The following is a 20,126-nucleotide window of genomic DNA, read 5'->3' as shown; positions in this document are numbered from 1 at the left end:
GGCCCAGGGTAAAGCACCGAGCAGAGTGGACAGTGGATATATAACAACAAGTTCTGTGGTCTTGGTCCTGGTCCTTCTGGCCTTGCCTGAGCCTGCACTCCATCACTGTGATCTCTCAGTGGCCCTTTACATGCCTGCCCTCGGGGTGATTAATATACTGTCTGTCCTGAGCCTCCTAGCCATGGCCTCCTCTCCTTTTCTACCTTTCCCAGGTTCATTTTGCAGTTACTCTTATTCAGGAACCTCCATGGCTCCTGTTACAGCTGGGTTAGGGATGGTCAGGGTGAGTCCACTCTTCTAAAAGTAGAAAGAGAAGATATCAGGATGTTACTGTCTATGGAGGAAGAAAAATTTTAAATTGTATTCTAAAATAGAGATAAAATTTACAGAGCTTACTGTATGCCAGACATGGGGCTCGATCCTTTGTCCACCCGTATCTCTCAGTCTTCCTGAAAATTCCATGAGGTGGGTCCTATTCTTCCCATTTATTAATAAGGAATCAGCATAAAGAAGTTAACCTTGCTAAGTACATGTGGTCTGGGTGTATACCACGGCCTTATCATTTTTCTTGCCCCTTTGTCTCTCTATGAGTTTATTGGCACCAAAACAAGCATGTTAAATGCAAAGTCGGTTTCCTGCTAAATTCCCCCAGAAGCCAGTCGGGCCAGGCATTGCAAACTAATGTCTCTCCGGCCCAAAATGCAGTCCCATGGCTCCTAGGCATACCTTGGTTTTACAAGGCTTCCAGTTATGTGGAGTCTCCCATTCATCCCCACAACCTGTTCTTTGATCCCCAATACCACCATAGGATCCAGAACTGCATAAGTCCCACTTTGCAGATGTGGAATGAGCAGGGGGGTTGCTGGAACAATTAGCCAAGGCTGTGGGGTGTGTATGTGGCTGGAATGGAAAACAGACCCATGTTCTCAGTGTTTCTGAAAGCCTGCAAGAGTCACTCACAGGGTACAAAACACTGGAAAGTCACATTATTTTTTCAGCAAAAATAGCCATTGGAGATCTAAATCCTGAGCTTATAATGAAACAGTGAGAACTCCATCTTTTCTTTTTCTGCCCATATCTTTCCCAGGAAGTGATTTGAGTGCAGAGTCCCACTTTTAATAAACACAGAATGATGGAAGTTGGAATTGCAATGCATATGTATATATAATTAGAGGAACCACCTTCATTCTTGCATTTTAGTCAATATTTAGATTCAATATATCTCAGAGCATTTGAAAGCCTACAGTGACTATTAGAAACAACTGGGACAATGTAACAGAATTAGTTCATTGGGACTTACATGCAAGACAAATTTATAAATGTCTCAACACTATCATACCACTTGATTTTGATTATATTATCATTTCAATCCCTGGGTACCTTGCAAACAATTTGGTCTTAACCAGATGTAATTCAACTATGGTCACTGTTGGTGGTTATGGAACAATGCAACAAACCACAATGAGAAGTGACTTTTGGGCATATGTGAAGTCCAGACTTTGGCCAATGGAATGGATGATTCACAGTGCCAAGCTTAGGCACCCCTTCCCCAGGATGTACAATGTGAATCAAGTGGGTGAATGCTGAGAATGGCCTTAGGCCTGAGCCTAAGCAACTCCATTTTAAAAACTCCAGTTTGAAACCTGCAGTCTCACCAGGAAAACCCACAGATCCCTCAAGTATGACCTCAGACAATTACTTCCCCTTACTCTGATAAACAGAGTGAAGACTCTGGCAGGCTGTCCTCTCCTGATAAGAAGATAAAGTGAGAAGATAAGGGTGGAGACCACCAGACCAGATGTTTCTGATCCCTGGGTAAATGATATCCTGGAGAAATCTGGTGGTAGTTGCGAAGGATTGCAAGGGGGCTCATAAAGCCCCAAAATTTATTGTAAAATTAGAGCTAATGAACAGGGATTCAGCCAACTGAAACAAGGATGCACTCAGGCTGGAAAGCCTGGTGAGGAACTGGACTGACATTTCATTACTTATCATCATTCTCCTGATGAAATCCTCATCACTCTCCAACTCTATAACCTCATCTGGACAGTGAGAGCCTCAACTTCTTTCTATGTCCCTCTCCTCAAAAGGTCATCCACTCCATGCCAGGAAAAACCTGCCTTGGTTCTGGACCTGATTACTGTGAATCTTCTTCACATGATATCTCAGAATCAAATAAATTATGGTGAACTTGTTGTCATCAAGGAGTCAGTATTCTAAAAGGAAAAGCAGAATCATTAAAAAACATTTCCTGACTAGGTTCCTGACAAGTACTCTTTTATAGCCACACATTTATATAAGCCATAAAAAATAAGAAGATTCCTGACCCAAAGTTTTGAGAATACATTCTGCATTGGCTCACAACAACACACTTTTTTTTTCTCATCACAATATCATATATGTATTCTGTACAACAATGAGGTCCTCCTTCCATCTTCCGTGCAACTCCCCTTCTCCCTCTTTTCCCCTCCCACCTGTCTTCCCTATTTAGTGGTAGTCTTCTTCTCATGCTCTTCCCCCCTATCCCATTTTGAGTCACCCTCCCTTATATCAGAGAAGACATTCGGCATTTGTTTTTTAGGATTGGCTAATTTCCCTTAGCATAATCTGCTCTAATGCCATCCATTTGCCTGCAAATTCTTGTTATTTTTTAGTGTGGAGTAATATTCCATTGTGTATAAAAGCCACATTTTTTTATTTTTTATTTTTTATTTTTATTTTTTAATTAATTTTTATTGTTGGTTATTCAAAACATTACATAGTTCTTGATATATTATATTTCACACTTTGATTCAAGTGGGTTATGAACTCCCATTTTTACCCTATATACAGATTGCAGAATCACATCAGTTACACTTCCATTGATCTACATATTGCCATACTAGTGTCTGTTGTATTCTGCTGCCTTTCCTATCCTCTACTATCCCCCCTCCCTCCTCCTCTCTTCTCTCTCTACCCCCTCTACTGTTATTCATTTCTCCCCCTTATATTTTTTCCCCTTTCCCCTCACTTCCTCTTGTATGTAATTTTGTATAACCCTGAGGGTCTCCTTCCATTTCCATACAATTTCCCTTCTCTCTCCCTTTCCCTCCCACCTCTCATCCCTGTTAAATGTTAATCTTCTTCTCATGCTCTTCGTCCCTACTCTGTTCTTAGTTACTCTCCTTATAACAAAGCAGACATTTGGCATTTGTTTTTAAGAGATTGGCTAGCTTCACTTAGCATAATCTGCTCTAATGCCATCCATTTCCCTGCAAATTCTATGATTTTGTCATTTTTCAATGCAGAGTAATACTCCATTTTGTATAAATGCCACATTTTTTAAAATCCATTCGTCTATTGAAGGGCATCTAGGTTGGTTCCACAGTCTTGCTATTGTGAATTGTGCTGCTATGAACATCGATGTAGCAGTGTCCCCATAGTGTGCTCTTTTTAGGTCTTTAGGGAATAGACCAAGTAGGGGAATAGCTGGGTCAAATGGTAGTTCCATTCCGAGCTTTCCAAGAAATCTCCATACTGCTTTCCAAATTGGCCGCACCAATTTGCAGTCCCACCAGCAATGTACAAGTGAACCCTTTCCCCCACATCCTCGCCAGCACTTGTTGTTTGACTTCCTAATGGCTGCCAATCTTAGTGGAGTAAGATGGTATCTTAGGGTGGTTTTGATTTGCATTTCTCTGACTGCTAGAGATGGTGAGCATTTTTTCATGTACTTGTTGATTGATTGTATGTCCTCATCTGAGAAATGTATGTTCAGGTCCTTGGCCCATTTGTTGATTGGGTTATTTGTTATCTTATTGTCTAATTTTTTTAGTTCTTTGTATATTCTGGATATTAGGGCTCTGTCTGAAGTGTGAGGAGTAAAGATTTGTTCCCAGGACGTAGGCTCCCTATTTAGCTCTCTTATTGTTTCTTTTGCTGAGAAAAAAGTTTTTAGTTTGAGTAAGTCCCATTTGTTGATTCTAGTTATTAACTCTTGTGCTATGGGTGTCCTATTGAGGAATTTGGAGCCCGAGCCCACAGTATGTAGATCATAGCCAACTTTTTCTTCTATCAGATGCCATGTCTCTGATTTGATATCAAGTTCCTTGATCCACTTTGAGTTAACTTTTGTGCATGGTGAGAGAAAGGGATTCAGTTTTATTTTGTTGCATATGGATTTCCAGTTTTCCCAGCACCATTTGTTGAAGATGCTATCTTTCCTCCATTGCATGCTTTTAGCCCCTTTATCAAATATAAGATAGTTGTAATTTTGTGTATTGGTTTCTGTGTCCTCTATTCTGTACCATTGGTCCACCCGCCTGTTTTGGTACCAGTACCATGCTGTTTTTGTTACTATTGCTCTGTAGTATAGTTTGAAGTCTGGTATAGCTATACCGCCTGATTCACACTTCCTGCTTAGCATTGTTTTTGCTATTCTGGGTCTTTTATTTTTCCATATGAATTTCATGATTGCTTTCTCTATTTCTACAAGAAATGCCGTTGGGATTTTGATTGGCATTGCATTAAACCTATAGAGAACTTTTGGTAATATCGCCATTTTAATGATGTTAGTTCTACCTATCCATGAACAGGGTATATTTTTCCATCTTCTAAGATCTTCTTCTATTTCTTTCTTTAGGGTTCTGTAGTTCTCATTGTATAAGTCTTTCACCTCTTTTGTTAGGTTGATTCCCAAGTATTTTATTTTTTTTGAGGATATTGTGAATGGAGTAGTTGTCCTCATTTCCATTTCAGAGGATTTGTCGCTGATATACAGGAATGCCTTTGATTTATGTGTGTTGATTTTATATCCTGCCACTTTGCTGAATTCATTTATTAGCTCTAATAGTTTCTTTGTACACCCTTTTGGGTCTGCTAGGTATAGAATCATGTCATCTGCAAATAGTGATAATTGGAGTTGTTCTTTTCCTATTTTTATGCCTTTAATTTCTTTTGTCTGTCTTATTGCTCTGGCCAGTGATTCGAGAACTATGTTGAACAGAAGTGGTGAGAGAGGGCATCCCTGTCTTGTTCCAGATTTTAGAGGGAATGCCTTCAGTTTTTCTCCATTCAGAATGATGCTAGCCTGAGGCTTAGCATATATTGCTTTTACAATATTGAGGTATGTTCCTGTTATCCCTAGTTTTTCTAGAGTTTTGAACATAAAGGGATGCTGTACTTTGTCGAATGCTTTTTCTGCATCTATCAAGATGATCATATGGTTCTTATTTTTAAGCCTATTGATGTGGTGAATAACATTTATTGATTTCTGTGTATTGAACCAACCTTGCATCCCAGGAATAAATCCTACCTGATCATGGTGCACAATTTTTTTGATATGTTTTTGTATCCGATTCGCCAGAATTTTATTGAGGATTTTTGCATCTAGGTTCATTAGAGATATTGGTCTGTAGTTTTCTTTCTTTGAAGTGTCTTTGTCTGGTTTAGGAATCCGGGTGATGTTGGCCTCGTAGAATGAATTTGGAAGTTCTTCCTCTTTTTCTATTTCCTGAAATAGCTTGAAAAGTATTGGTATTAGTTCCTCTTTAAAGGTTTTGTAAAACTCTGCTGTATACCCATCAGGTCCTGGGCTTTTCTTAATTGATAGTCTTTTTATGGTTTCTTCTATTTCCTCAATTGATATTGGTCGGTTTAGGTTGTCAATATCCTCCTGACTCAATCTGGGCAGATCATATGACTTAAGAAATTTATCGATGCCTTCACTATCTTCTATTTTATTGGAGTATAAGGATTCAAAATAATTTCTGATAATCTTCTGTATTTCTGAAGTGTCTGCTGTGATATTGCCTTTTTCATCCTGTATGCTAGTAATTTGAGTTCTCTCTCTTCTTCTCTTCGTTAGCGTGGCTAAGAGTCTGTCAATTTTATTTATTTTTTCAAAGAACCAACTTTTAGTTTTGTCAATTTTTTCAATTGTATCTTTTGTTTCGATTTCATTAATTTCAGCTCTGATTTTAATTATTTCTTGCCTTCTACTGCTTTTGCTGTTGTTTTGCTCTTCTTTTTCTAGGATTTTGAGATGAAGTATTAGATCATTTATTTGTTGGTTTTTTTCTTTTTTTAAGGAATGAACTCCAAGCAATGAATTTTCCTCTTAGAGCTGCTTTCAATGTGTCCCATAGATTCCGATATGTTGTGTCTGTGTTTTCATTTATCTCTAAGAATTTTTTAATTTCCTCCTTGATGTCTTCTGTAACCCATTGATCATTCAGTAACCTATTGTTCATTCTCCAAGTGATGCATGATTTTTCCTTACTTCTTTTATCGTTGATTTTCTATTTCATTCCATTATGATCAGATAAGATGCATGGTATTATCTCTACTCCTTTATATTGTCTAAGAGTTGCCCTGTGACATAATATATGATCTATTTTTGAGAAGGATCCATGTGCTGCTGAGAAAAAAGTGTAACTGCTTGATGTTGGGTGGTATATTCCATATATGTCAATTAAGTCTAGGTTATTAATTATGTTATTAAGTTCTATAGTTTCCTTATTCAACTTTTGTTTGGAAGATCTGTCCAGTGGTGAGAGAGGTGTGTTGAAGTCTCCCATGATTATTGTATGGTGTCTATTAGACTCTTGAACTTAAGAAGAGTTTGTTTGATGAACATAGCTGCACCATTGTTTGGGGCATATATATTTATGATTGTTATGTCTTGTTGGTGTATGGTTCCCTTGAGCAGTATGTAGTGTCCCTCTTTATCCCTTTTGATTAACTTTGGCTTGAAATCTATTTTATTTGATATGAGTATGGACACTCCTGCTTGTTTCTGAAGTCCATATGAGTGATATGATTTTTCCCAGCCTTTCACCTTCAGTCTATGTATGTCTTTTCCTATCAAATGCGTCTCCTGAAGGCAGCATATTGTTGGGTCTTGTTTTGTGATCCATTCGACTAGCCTGTGTCTCTTAATTGGTGAGTTTAAGCCATTAACATTTAGGGTTATTATTGAGATATGGGTTGTTCTTCCAGCCATATTTGTTTATTTATGTTACTAAACATGGTTTGTTTTCCTCTTTGATTATCCCCCCCCCCCCCCCGCTTTACTGTACTACCTTCCGCTGCTGGTTTTCATTGATATTTTCCATTTCGTATTCCTGTAATATTTTGCGGAGGATGTTTTGAAGAGATGGTTTTCTAGCTGCAAATTCTTTTAACTTTGGTTTTTCATAGAAGGTTTTAATTTCATCTTCCATCCTGAAGCTTAATTTCGCTGGATACACAATTCTTGGTTGGAACCCATTTTCTTTCAGTGTTTGAAATATGTTATTCCAGGATCTTCTAGCTTTCAGAGTCTGTGTTGAAAGATCAGCTGTTATCCTGAATGGTTTACCCCTAAATGTAATCTGCTTCCTTTCTCTTGTAGCTTTTAAAATTCTCTCCTTATTCTGTATGTTGGGCATCTTCATTATAATGTGTCTAGGTGTGGATCTCTTATGATTTTGCACATTTGGCGTCATGTATGCTTCTAGGATTTGGGATTCTGTCTCATTCTTCAAGTCTGGGAAGTTTTCTTGTATTATTTCATTGAATACATTGCTCATTCCTTTGGTTTGGACCTCTATACCTTCCTGTATCCCAATGACTCTTAAGTTTGGGCTCTTTATGTTATCCCATATTTCTTGAATTTTCTGCTCATGGTTTCTTAACAGTTTTGCTGAGCTGTCTGTGTTCTTCTCCAGTTGAAATACTTTGTCTTCATTGTCTGAAGGGGAGGAAATCAATAACACAACTGTTTCACCAAGCAGAAAGAAACGTGATCAGTATGAAAAGACAAGGAAAGAAAGGACCACAAGCAATGCAGGTGAACTCAACTTTAGAAGAGGTAATATCTGCAGCAGATGGAATGTCAGATAAAGAATTCAGGATATACATGCTTCAGATAATCTGGAGTCTCAAGGAAAACATTAGACAGCAAAATCAGACAATAAAAGACCACTTCGACCACTTCGACAATGAATTACATAAACAAATCCAAGAAGCAAAAGATCAATTATACAGGGAGATAGAGGTTATAAAAAAGAAACAAACAGAAATCTTAGAAATGCAGGAAGCAATAAACCAACTTAAAAACTCAATTGAGAATACTACCAGCAGAGTAGAACACTTAGAAGATAGAACATCAGACAATGAAGACAAAGTATTTCAATTGGAGAAGAACATAGACAGCTCAGCAAAACTGTTATGAAACCATGAGCAGAACATTCAAGAAATATGGGATAACATAAAGGACCAAACTTAAGAGTCATTGGGATACAGTAAGGTATAGAGGTCCAAACCAAAGGAATGTGCAATCTATTCAATGAAATAATACTAGAAAACTTCCCAGACTTGAAGAATGAGCCACATTTTTTTAGTCCATTCATTTATTAAAGGGCATCTAGTTTGATTACACATTCTAGTTATTGTGAATTTTGCTACTATAAACATTGATGTGGCTGTGTCCCTGTAGTATGCGCTTTTAAAGTCTTTTGTGTATAGTCTGAGAAGGGGAATAGCTGGGTTAAATGGTGGTTCCATTTCCAGCCTTCCAAGAAATCTCCATACTGCTTTCCAAATTGGCTGCACCAATTTGCAGTCCCACGAACAATGTATGAGTGTACCTTCACCCCCCCCCAATCCTCGCCAGCAGTTATTGTTGTTCGACTTCATAATGGCTGCCATTCTTATTGGAGTGAGATGGTATCTTATAGTAGTTTTAATCTGTTTTTTTTTTAAGTTTTATTGTTGGTTGTTCAAAATGAGTAGTTTTAATTTGCATTTCTCTGATTGCTAGAGATGGTGAGCATTTTTTTATGTATTTGTTGATGGATTGTATTTCCTCTTCTGAGAAGTTTCTTTTCAAGTCCTTGACCCATTTGTTGATTGGGTTATTTGCTTTTTTGTTGTTTAACTTGTTGGGTTCTTTGTATACTCTAGAGATTAGAGCTTTATCTGATGTTTGAGGGGTAAAAATTTGTTTCCAGGGTGTAGGCTCCCTATTCACCAGATGTGAGAAACCTTTGAGATGGTAGGCTTGCTACTTCTGAAGGCAGCAATAGCCCATAACCAGCCTCATGCTTCTATCTCTCAGCCTGCAAAGTTATTAAATAGAAACTTTTTTATGCAGATCAGACAAAGAAGCCACATCAACATCATTTGACTGATGGAAGGGCATGTTCACAAACAAATGTTTTTGACCTTGAGTACATACAATGAATCTGAGTGTTTATGACCTTGGCTACTTGCTAAAAACATAGCCCTCTATAAGCTATACTAGCACACTTGGTCCTTTTGAACTTTTTTTGGCCTTAAATGCCTCATAGAATTGAGCATTTTACAACTTCTACTGTAAGGAGCAATGCTAACCTCACCATTTTAGGGTGCAACACAGAATGCTGTTTATCTCTAATTCTTACAGACGAAAAATAATAATCTTGCTCTCTTAACACCTGTGTAAACTATTTTTTAAGTCAATCAGTTCTGCTTAATAGGTAAAATAGTTTAAACTTGGATACCTGGGCTGGCCATGCCAGTTGTTCACTGGAGCCATTGACTGCTGGTGTTTCATTTTATGCATCATCCAATGACTGGACTTGAAGGCCTTTATCCTTCTTCTTCTCTACAGACTCAACATCACAATGGGAAAGGTTGATAGGTATTTTCAAAATACAGAGATCTTACTCTCCTGGATGTATTTTGGATTCCTAGACCTCTTGATTATCTTGCAATTCCTCATTCTGGTAGTCTCTCATATACTTGCATCAGTTTTTGCTGTCAGATCTATAGAAACCATTCATACCATGGCCAGAGCAGCTGCACATGATTCCTTTGACTACTTCTCCAAATCATATATGCCACTGCTGCCACTTTTTTCTTTGGCCAGGGGCTGGGGCCTAGGCTTCAACACTTCATTGACACTTCAACTTGCAGGGTTCATGTTTGCCCACAGTGCAGTTAGAATCCTTATTTCTTCTTACAAGGAACTAATGCCATTATATCACAACTCTTCGTAGGAGTCCACTATAATAGGACTGAGGGAAGTAAGTATTGTATGCTTCTTGTTGTCCATAGGTGCCACCACTTCCCTAACAACCTCTATTAATCTATCAGGACTGAGATATCTCTCACCTGCAAATATCCTAAAGACTTTGCCAGTTGCTGTGTAGATGTTGAGACCCAGGATGTAAAACTCGGGTCTTTATCAATTGAAAGATGTGAGGCAGAGTTGGCAGTGTAGTCATGCTTATGCAAAAAAGCACAGTAGCTTCCAGACAGTCCAGATCCTTCAGCCCTTAGATTCCTGCCTCATTTCGTAGGTCTTTTTATATATAGGACAGAAAACAAAGTGAATGGTCAATATTTTACATAATGAACACATGCTCAAAAGAAAATGTTTATAACAATGAATGAATACACTAAATCAGGGTATTTATTACTTCAATAAACAATAATAATAATAGTAATAACAACAACAACCTATTGGAAGCATCAACAACAGAGTAGCTATAGCCATGTTTGGCCTTTCCAATGATCCACCCTTTTAGGATTCATCATCAAAAAATCTACACACCTGAAGTCCTCTGCAATGATCTATTAGCAAGGAAGTAAGAGCTCTGCATCCACAGGCCACACACAAAAAAATACACTGTATTGTGATATGACTAGAATACAATCCCCCTGCCTAGGATTACTAAAAGTGATCTCCAGATGGTATCCTGCAAGCTCACCATTCTTTCAACTTATCATTGATCAACTGCTGTGTGGCTAAAACTAAAGATGTAATATGTTTTAAAGTAATACTGATATTATTTTGATGATCCAGAATACACATACAACTGAATATGGCAGAAATCCATTCCTGTGCTGCTATTAACAAACCAAGTGCCATGTGATTTTGCAACACAACTTTTTGTATTTGATATTTTTCTTTATTAACTAGAGATAGAGTCTGATTTGTATGATTTAAGATTTGACTGTGTACTCTATCTTATTCACCAAGGATACGTTAAAAAAAACAAAACAAAGAAAATACCTCATCCTTTTGAGTTTAAAATGTTATTTATCATATAGTCGTCTCTTTAGCTATAACCACACCTTAATTTTCCATAGGCTGTATGGTTTGAACCTAGTATCCTAATAATGCCAGAAGAAAAACCAGAAGTTCAAATATATTGAGTAACCTTTTCAAATTAAATAAAAATTTAGGCAGTAAAAAAATGTCTGGATAGAATCAGACTGTTGACTATAATAGATAATGTTACCTTCAATATACATTGAAATATTGGTTTCAATATTTAAACCTTTGGAAATAAGCCAGAATTAACAAAGGGCTTATTATAACAGCTGTTTCTCTGCTTAGCATTTCAATTTTGCCTGTTCATAAACAAGAGCCAATATTGTAATGCATGTCTATAATTTCAGTGACTCAAGAGGATGAAGAAGAAGGATTTTAAGCTCAAGGCTAGACTGAGCAAATCAGTGGGGCCTTAAGCATCTTAGTGAGAACTTGGCTTGTCTTTAAAAACAAATGGGCTTGAGATGTGATTTGTGATAAAGTGTTCTGAGTCCAGTCCTTGGTACAAAAAGAAGTATTCTTTTTTGTACCACTATCTAACTTCTAAGACAATAATGAAAGATTGGTAATTCATGTAGTCTAGAGGATGTGAGTTGTGGCTTTGGGATCACATAGAATTGATCCTAAATTCCAGTAAAGTTGCTTAATATTCATGAGACATTTCAAATATTCTTTCACAGTGAACAGCTATGTAAACCTCATTCATTATAAAAAGCAGAATGATACTGAGTGTCAACATATTAGCAATTATTTAGCCCTATCTGTACACATAAAGTTGACAATGTGTTTTTACTCCTCTTGTAGCCAAAGTGCAGAGAATATTTCCCAAACTTTGGATCTGAGCTCTTATTTTATGTGTGTGACTTATGTAAATCTGTGACTATGAAAGTGTATTAGTCAGGAAACATTCTGATACTTTGTTTTTGGTTTCATAACACTGTCACCTCCATGAGAATAAGCCCACCTTAATTTATTTGATTCTGAGAAGAAGGGTGCTTTTTTTTGGCAACCATATCTCCCTCTGAAGTTCAGTAACCTTATGAACTATCACCTTATGCAGTAAAAAGATCCCATATGAACCCAGCCTTAATTGAAGATAAGCCCACACTTGAAACAATTTTTATATAGTTTCTTCTAATTCAGTGGTAGATATCTAATTCACTAAATAGGCTGAAAGTCAGGATTCAATCACATGTGGAACAGAAGTTATGTGAAAAATATATTGTGCCTTATAGATACTGGTTAAATTTTTATTAATTCAAATTTAAACATTAATCTCTTGACAGGTTTTATTGAATTATATGGAAATATGTGTAGACTTCTATGCCTTTAATGTTTGATGATATTCTCAGAGTACCCCATACTAAAGAAGAAAATTGAAATCACAACCCTGCATTAGGCTAAAGACAAAAATGCAAAATAATTTTTTTAAAAAAAAATGTTTAGACTCTAGTTTCTGGGTTACTGATGATCTGATGACCTAGAGTCTTCTCTCCAGTGATACCAATCTCTTTTGGTTAAAGTATGATATGTAAAATGAAAATAGATCTGTGCCCAGAATCCTGTTTGAAACAGTGTCCAGTTTTGTACACTTCTGAGATGTAGATGGCTGCTCTCTCAAAGTGCAGAGTCTCTCCTGTTCTTTGGCCCTGAGACAATGTTGTTTGGTATGTTTATTCCATTACCTATGACACAGAACTGAGTTGTTCATTTTTTTTCACCTTGCTGAGGTCAGGGTATTTATAGATCTCAAACATGGAATATAGCTGTGGTGTACATACATATTCCTGAGAGGTCAAGAGTGAATTTTAGGATGAAACTTGAAAAATGCATTTATTTATTAGTCAATTTATATTTTCAAAATAATAATATTTTGGATATAGTGGTTTAAGTTATTAAATTGATTTAAACTGTCCTTCTTAATTTTTATTATGAATACTAGAAATTTTTAAATTATACTAGTGCATTATATTGTTTTTCCCTCTGGAAAAATATTAATGCCTTAGGACATTGCTTAGAAGTTTAAATAAAATTTGCTTTCTCATAAGACCAGACAGCACAAAAGTTAAATAAAATTTTAAAGTAATTTTGATAAAATTTTTATTCATATTTTGGGTGTGTGGGAAATCTTGCCTCTTGTTATATTTTCCCCATTGGGTTTCTCCCCACTGAAATTAAGTTTTTATCACATGAGAAGAACATCACATAATCTTTTACCTTTCTCCCTCTCACTAAGGTGTGGCTGTAGAGTTTAAGAGTGTTGAGGATAATACAAATGATGAGAAGTGATGAGATGTCATTCCAAGCCCTCATCAGCCTCCCAAGCTCAAGTGCATTTTTTATTGAGCTGGCTATACATCTGTTTATTTGCTCTACTATTTATACTAAATTTTGCAGGTTTTTTACCCTTTTTTCAATCCTTGTTAGTTACCACCAGATTTTTCCATGGCATCATTTACTCTAGTGCCAGAAACATCTGGTCTGGTGGTCTTCACCTTGGTCTTCTCACCCTTCCCTCTTATTAGGTGAGGATAACCTGCCAGAGGCCTCACTCTGTTTATCAAGGTGAGGGGAAATGATTTGTTTATGTCTGAGGGCAATACTGCAGGGCTTCTTTAGGCATGCCTGGTGAGACTGCATGTTTCAAACTGAAGTTTTTAAAATGGAGTTTTTTAGCCCAGGCCTAAGGACATCCTCACAAAAGTATAGTTAATTTTCCAAAATTAAGGGTGTTTTTTTTTTGTTGTTGTTTGTTTTTTTAATGTATTTGTCCTCAATTGAATTTTTTTTTCTTTCTTTTTTTTTTTGTACCAAGTATTTAACTCAGGGGCACTGTGACACATCCCCAGTCTTTTTTTGTATTTATTTATAGAGAGGGTCTCACTTAGTTGCTTAGTGACTTGCTTTTGCTGAGGGTACCTTTGAACTAATTATACCTATGTATAATTCTTCTGAGCTGCAGGGGTTATGGCCTGTGCCACCAAGTTTGCTTTCAACTGAATATTTAAATATGTAAGACAACTTTATTAAAATTACATTTAGAAGCATTCCAAATATTCAAGCAAACTCCTTTGTCCTGGTGTGGCATGAAATAAAAGTGGAACTGGACTTTAATTTAAATAACAAGTTCAATTGCAAGGGCTTAATTAGAACACAGATAATTAGAAGGTTACAGGCCATCGCACTGTTGTACTTTTTTAAAATAATTTTTTCTTAGTTGTAGATGAACAAAGTATCTTTATTATTATTATTATTATTATTATTATTATTATTAATGTGGGTACAGTATCAAACAGATTGCCTTATGCATACTAGCCAAGCACTCTACTACTGAGCAACAACCCTAAATCCTTACCTGGTATATTGTTTAATATTTATTTATATTTTATTTATAATTTGTGGTGCTGAGAATTAAGCTCAGGGGCTCATATATGCTAGGCAAGCACTGTACCACTGAGCCACACCTTCAGCTCTTTCCTGGCACTTTTTAAATACCTGTTTTACATAAATTTTAATTAGTAACTTTAACCGTTTTTTGAATATCTGTTTGGATTAAATCAATAACCTAGAAATCAGTGAAGCAAAGTCTAGCTTTATATCAAACTCTGATTTTACTTCCTCTTTCTTCCCCAGACTCAGACACCTTATCACAGTGTCTGAATTAAGATTCCCCCTTGAGGAATTTACTGTATGTTGTCCACATTCCAAACTCCCAAATTTACCTATTCCTTAGTTTTAAAAAGGCTTACACAATTTGTCCAGAGGTACCAAAATCTCTTGGAGTACTCAGAAAAATCTATATCTGAGTCTTGACTTTTAGGGAGAAGTTTGAATTATAAGTATGCAGCCTTTAAGGCAAGTAGATGGATGATCTGCAGCTGGAAGGAACCTTTTTATCAATACCTTGCATCTAAAAGGCACTTCATTTGATTCCTTTTATTAGATACTGTGAATAAACCTACAATGAAAATGGAAGTGAAGTAATTTCTTTCACAAAAGTGTTCCAATTTCTTTAGATATTTATCCATAATTATAATCACTGGGTTATAGGGCATTTTTTAAACCAAGAACTGCTATTTATTTTTATTTATTTAGGCACTTTACCACTGTGTTACATCCCTATTTTTTTTAATAAGACAGGATATCACTGAATTACTTAAGGCATTGCCAAATTTCTGAGGGTGGTCCTGCATTTAAGTTCCTCCTGTTTCATCCTCCCAGCCACTGAGAGTGCAGATATTCACAATAATACCCGGCTTCAAAAAATTATTATTTGTGGATTATATGGCATTTTTATTTTGAGCCCTTAAGAACCATGATAGGGGCTGGGAATGTGGCTCAAGTGGTAGTGCGCTTGCCTGGCATGTGTGCGGCACTGGGTTTTATCCTTAGCACCACGTATAAATAAAGATATTGTATCTGCCGAAAACTAAAATGAATAAATAAATATTAAAATTCTCTATTTAAAAAAAAAACTATGAAATTTTTTTCAAAAGTATCTTTATTAACTTTATATTGTAACCAAAATTTTTATCTATATATATACACCTATACTCTGGAGTCCCTACTGTCTTTCAGATATTTGTTTAGTTTGGTGTGGTTTGGTGCTAGGAATTAAACTCCTGGGGGTGGTTACCACTGAGTTAGGTCACCAGTCCTTTTTTCTAAGACAGGTGATATATAACTAATATCTCAATAAGTTTCTTATAGCCTTGCTATGTTGTTAAGGCTGTCTTTCAATTCACAATCGTCCTGACTTGCCTCTCCAACCTCTAGTATATTTGCCACCACACCTAGCTCTTTCAGATTATTATAATAACCTTTTCAACAACACTGCCCAGGCTACAGAGAATCTCTTTGACTGATGCATTTTATCCCTGTGAAAAGTTTATATGAAATAGACAATGTAGGACTATTCTGTAAAGATTTGTTGGAATAAACAGGAATCATTGTTTTAACCTCCTTTCTGAACTGCTGTTTGGTATCATAGTTCATAAAAGTGCTGGGAAAAGAATGTAAATTCATTTGTTTGAAATCTACAGAGATTTACATAAGCTCAATCACCTTTTGTTCTAGAGTTTGGAACTTCAGAACATAGTATCGTAATAAAATATGTTAAAGTTGAGATATTCAGTACACACATGGACACACACATCCACACACACACACGCACACACACACACACACACAAACCTTCTAGGAGCAATTGGTAGTTCTGGCATTATTACTAGTGTATCAGGGACATAGTAACATAAACAAAATGCGTTAAATTTAAAACATTCAATACACACATACACACCCACAAAAAAAAACAAAAACGTTTTCTAGGAGGAATTGGTAGTTCTGGCCTTATTACTAGTAAATCAGGGTTGGGGCAGGATTCAGAAAGTGCTACACTCTCACTCAAGCTAAGAGTAGTTTACTGGATTCCTCCCTATTTCACCTATAATACAAGCTAGAGTGAACTTCATCTGTCAGCAAAGCAATTGGGAAAATATGCTGGCCGATTTTTTTTGAGATAAATTGACAGCTTTGATATTTGGGTATTTTTGTGTCTTGGTCACAGCTGATGAAACACTTGTGAAGGCTTTTTATGGTTCCTAGATATTACCATTTTTTTGTATCATTTCTTTCATATTTTCTTCTTTTTTGTGTGTGTGGTGCTAGAGATTGAACCCAGGGCCTTGTGAATACAAGGCAAGAACTCTAAAAACTGAGCTACATCCTCAGCCCCTCTCTCACATTTCTGTTCACTAGAGGTGATGATGGTAATTGGGGATTTTGTCCCAAATGTGGTACATTTCTTAAAACCAGACTAATATCCAGTGAATCTAAATCTCTCTACTCATTCATGATTTTGCCAAAGAGACACTCACAGTAGGTTTTTCCTTAAATGTATCTATAGATGAAGGGAGAGTGTCTGATTTAATATTCTGCTTTATTTTCAACATCATTCCCTCTTAATATTTGCTTTTTATAGTGTTGCTAAGGTTACAGCCGACTATCCTGCACATTCTGCACACACACTCTAACAGTGAACTTTGCCACTATATCCCAATTCTAACTTTAGGTTGGATAGATTCATTCATTCACGTATAATGTTATTTTTCATATGGTCAGTTTTACATATGCCTTTCTATTGCTCTTAACAATACTATTGATCTACATATGGTTTCATATTTGATTCATATTATGATATATTGGTCTGTATTATTGCAATATAGTTTCATAATATATATTAAATGTGTCTCATAACAATAACTATATTATTTGTTTTTTTATTAAAGGTTTTGGGGTATTTTACATATATTTTATTTCTAAGATAATATTTTTTGGTCCCTTCTTTTCTTTTCTTTTATTTGGTACTTGGAATTAAACTCAGGGGAATTGAGCCACATCCCCAAACCTATTTTGTATGAAATTTAAAGACAGTGTCTCACTGAGTTGCTTAGGTCCTCACTTTTGCTGATGCTGCCTTTGAGCTCACAATACACCTATCTCAGCCTCCCAAGGTACTGGGATTACAATTGTGCACCAACAAGTCCAGCTCTCTTCTTGTATTTAAAGAAAAACATGCTAAAATATTGATAGGAAAATATTATATATTAAATTAAGTTAAAATAGTTGTCTTTGTAATGATTAGTTTTATTTACACACATGCTGTTTTATGTGCTTTTGTAAATTTTTACTTAGTTTGTCATAAGTTCTACATATTTTCCTTGAAATACATTATACATGTGATGTATTTAACAGATGTAACTTCAATATAATACTTATGTGGTATTTTGTACTCTAATTAAACCAAAAACCTTTCTGGGCTCCAGAAATCATTTTTTCCTCAAACTTTATTATTTTTATATATATAATCAGTTTTCATGATGAGATAACAGCAATTTCTACTCCATCTTTAGTTCATGAGAATTTGTTTTGTGTCCTTATCAATACTCTGCATTCTTTTTGTTGTTGTTGTTTCTTACTGGAAATTTAAATCAGGGGCACACAAAGACTGGGTCACACATAGTTGCTTAGGGCCTTCTAAGTTTCTGAGGCTGGCTTTAAACTCAGGATTATCTTGCCTTAGCCTCACAATCCAATGGGATTAGAGGTGTGTGCCATGGAAACTAGTTCTATTTTATTTTTTTTATTGAAATATATATTACTTCTGAAAATAATTTATTTTTGATATTAAGAAAGCATAGAATACCATTTTCCCCCAAAATTAACCCCCCATTTTTTGGAAAAAATGTCAATTCTTTTGGAAAAGTTGTCAGGAGTGCTAGATGTATAATTTATTAATGTCTAAATGGAAAGTTTATTATTATTATTATTATGCTATGTATTCATTACAAAACTTTATCTGTTCATATTATTATAAGGTATATAGTCTTTTCTATAACTTCATAGCATAAATCAGTGTGTATCAAAATGAACTTTTGGTGGTTGGGAGGTGAGGGGAGGGATCATGGGGTTAGAAATGATGGTGGAATATGATATATATTCTTATATAAAGTACACATATAAAGTGAATTCATGTAAATATAATTTGTATAAAACCAGAATAATTAAAAATTGTGCTCTATATGTGTAATAAGAATTGTAATGCATTCCGTTGTCATGTATAATTAAAAATATTTAAAAATTAAAGATAAATGATGGTTTTATATTCTAACTGAAAATATGTACTACTCCTTTTAAAAACTGGAAAAAAAAAGTTCTGTTGGTCAGTTGTAAACTTTATAAAGTACAAAATGTGTCCTGAACATTTGTTAATACATAAACCTAGATGTAGGTATTTATAGTGTTGTCAGCAAAATTTAAAAAAAAAATTACTGTAGAGGTCATTTTTTGCAATGTATACTCATAATTATATGAGATGCATTTTGTACATACACATGTATACTACCATTATATATAATTAATAAATGATTACTACATCTCACATTAACTACATTTATTTCAAATTAATTTGTCTTTTGAAAGCACCGATATATGACACTCTTTGATATGTACACTTGGTGTATCTTCAAATTTGTCACTTTTATGTATTATGTTCTTTTATAGAATTTCTTTTTCCAAATTATTGAGATTAATGAATTTTAAACAATTTGGTTTAACAGTGCAGTGTGTAGATTTTCTTTTTTAACCTAAGACAAAATACATTCCAATTTTAATTGGCTTATTGTTATGTAAATGACTTTTAAAAATCTGCATATATAACACCCTTACCTGACCTTACTATGGACTATTGATATATGGGTGGAGGAGATCACAAAGTGATCCATGGAAAAGGCAGAACAAGGATGGGTCAGGATGTGAGATTGGTGGATACTGAGTATGTAGTAGTGAGTATTCATGAAAAAGTATTGGTGGAATAGATACGGGTAGAGAAAAAATTTCTGTGAAAGAAAGAGGGAAAGAATGACAAGTGCTGGGAACCATCAGCCAAGTAGGTATGACAAATTCCTTGCCAGCTTACTCCCATGCTGTCTAGTGGAAGGACTTCTGAAAGGTGACCTTGCTCAAGGACCAGGGCAGGATCCGTGTTTAGGGTGTTCCCCCTTTAGAATAGGGCGGTTTAGCATAATAGGAGATTAGGGTGTTCCCCCTTTAGAATAGGGCAGTTTAGCATAATAGGAGATTAGGGTGTTCCCCCTTTAGAATAGGGCGTATCCTGCTGCTGAGTTCCTCTTGAGTGCTTAGGGTCAGACAGTATATTTTGGGAGACAGAAGCCCATGTGGGTGGATTTGGGCAGAGTAGTGGATTAGGGCAGAGTAGTGGATTTGAGAGAGTGGATTTGGGCAGAGAACGTGGATTCCCCCAGAGCGTGTTTGTAGACGGCGGGTGTGAGTTCGGGAATAAAGAATTGCTGTTTGAATCTACAAGCTGTGTGGAGACTCGTGATTTGTGCCCAGCCAGAGACTGCGGCACTAGCCCCTATAATTTCTGAAACTCCTAAAATAACTATTTTTCATTTAGAAAGACTCACTGTGATCCCTGCTTTTGTCACTTCTGTCATCTAAGTGATTTCTTACTTCCATTTTCACATTCTACTGTTTCCTTTAT

General features: G+C 35.8%; 1 protein-coding gene across 1 annotated transcript in view; it reads right to left on the bottom strand.

Annotated features, from left to right (window-relative positions):
• Positions 1 to 10,225: 10,225 nt before the first annotated feature.
• Positions 10,226 to 20,126, bottom strand: part of LOC143389699 (neuron navigator 3-like) — a 44,452-nt gene continuing 34,551 nt past the window's right edge. Inside the window, exon 6 of the mRNA XM_076842576.1 lies at positions 10,226 to 10,306. Coding sequence (XP_076698691.1) covers positions 10,294 to 10,306 — 13 coding nt within the window. The 3' untranslated portion in view covers positions 10,226 to 10,293. The remainder of the gene's footprint in view (positions 10,307 to 20,126) is intronic.

This window comes from Callospermophilus lateralis, unplaced genomic scaffold (genome assembly GCF_048772815.1).
Source record: "Callospermophilus lateralis isolate mCalLat2 unplaced genomic scaffold, mCalLat2.hap1 Scaffold_63, whole genome shotgun sequence".
Classification (NCBI taxonomy): Eukaryota; Metazoa; Chordata; class Mammalia; order Rodentia; family Sciuridae; genus Callospermophilus; species Callospermophilus lateralis.
The sequence above is the reverse complement of the archived record's forward strand: the minus strand, read 5'-3'. Positions and strand labels throughout refer to the sequence as shown.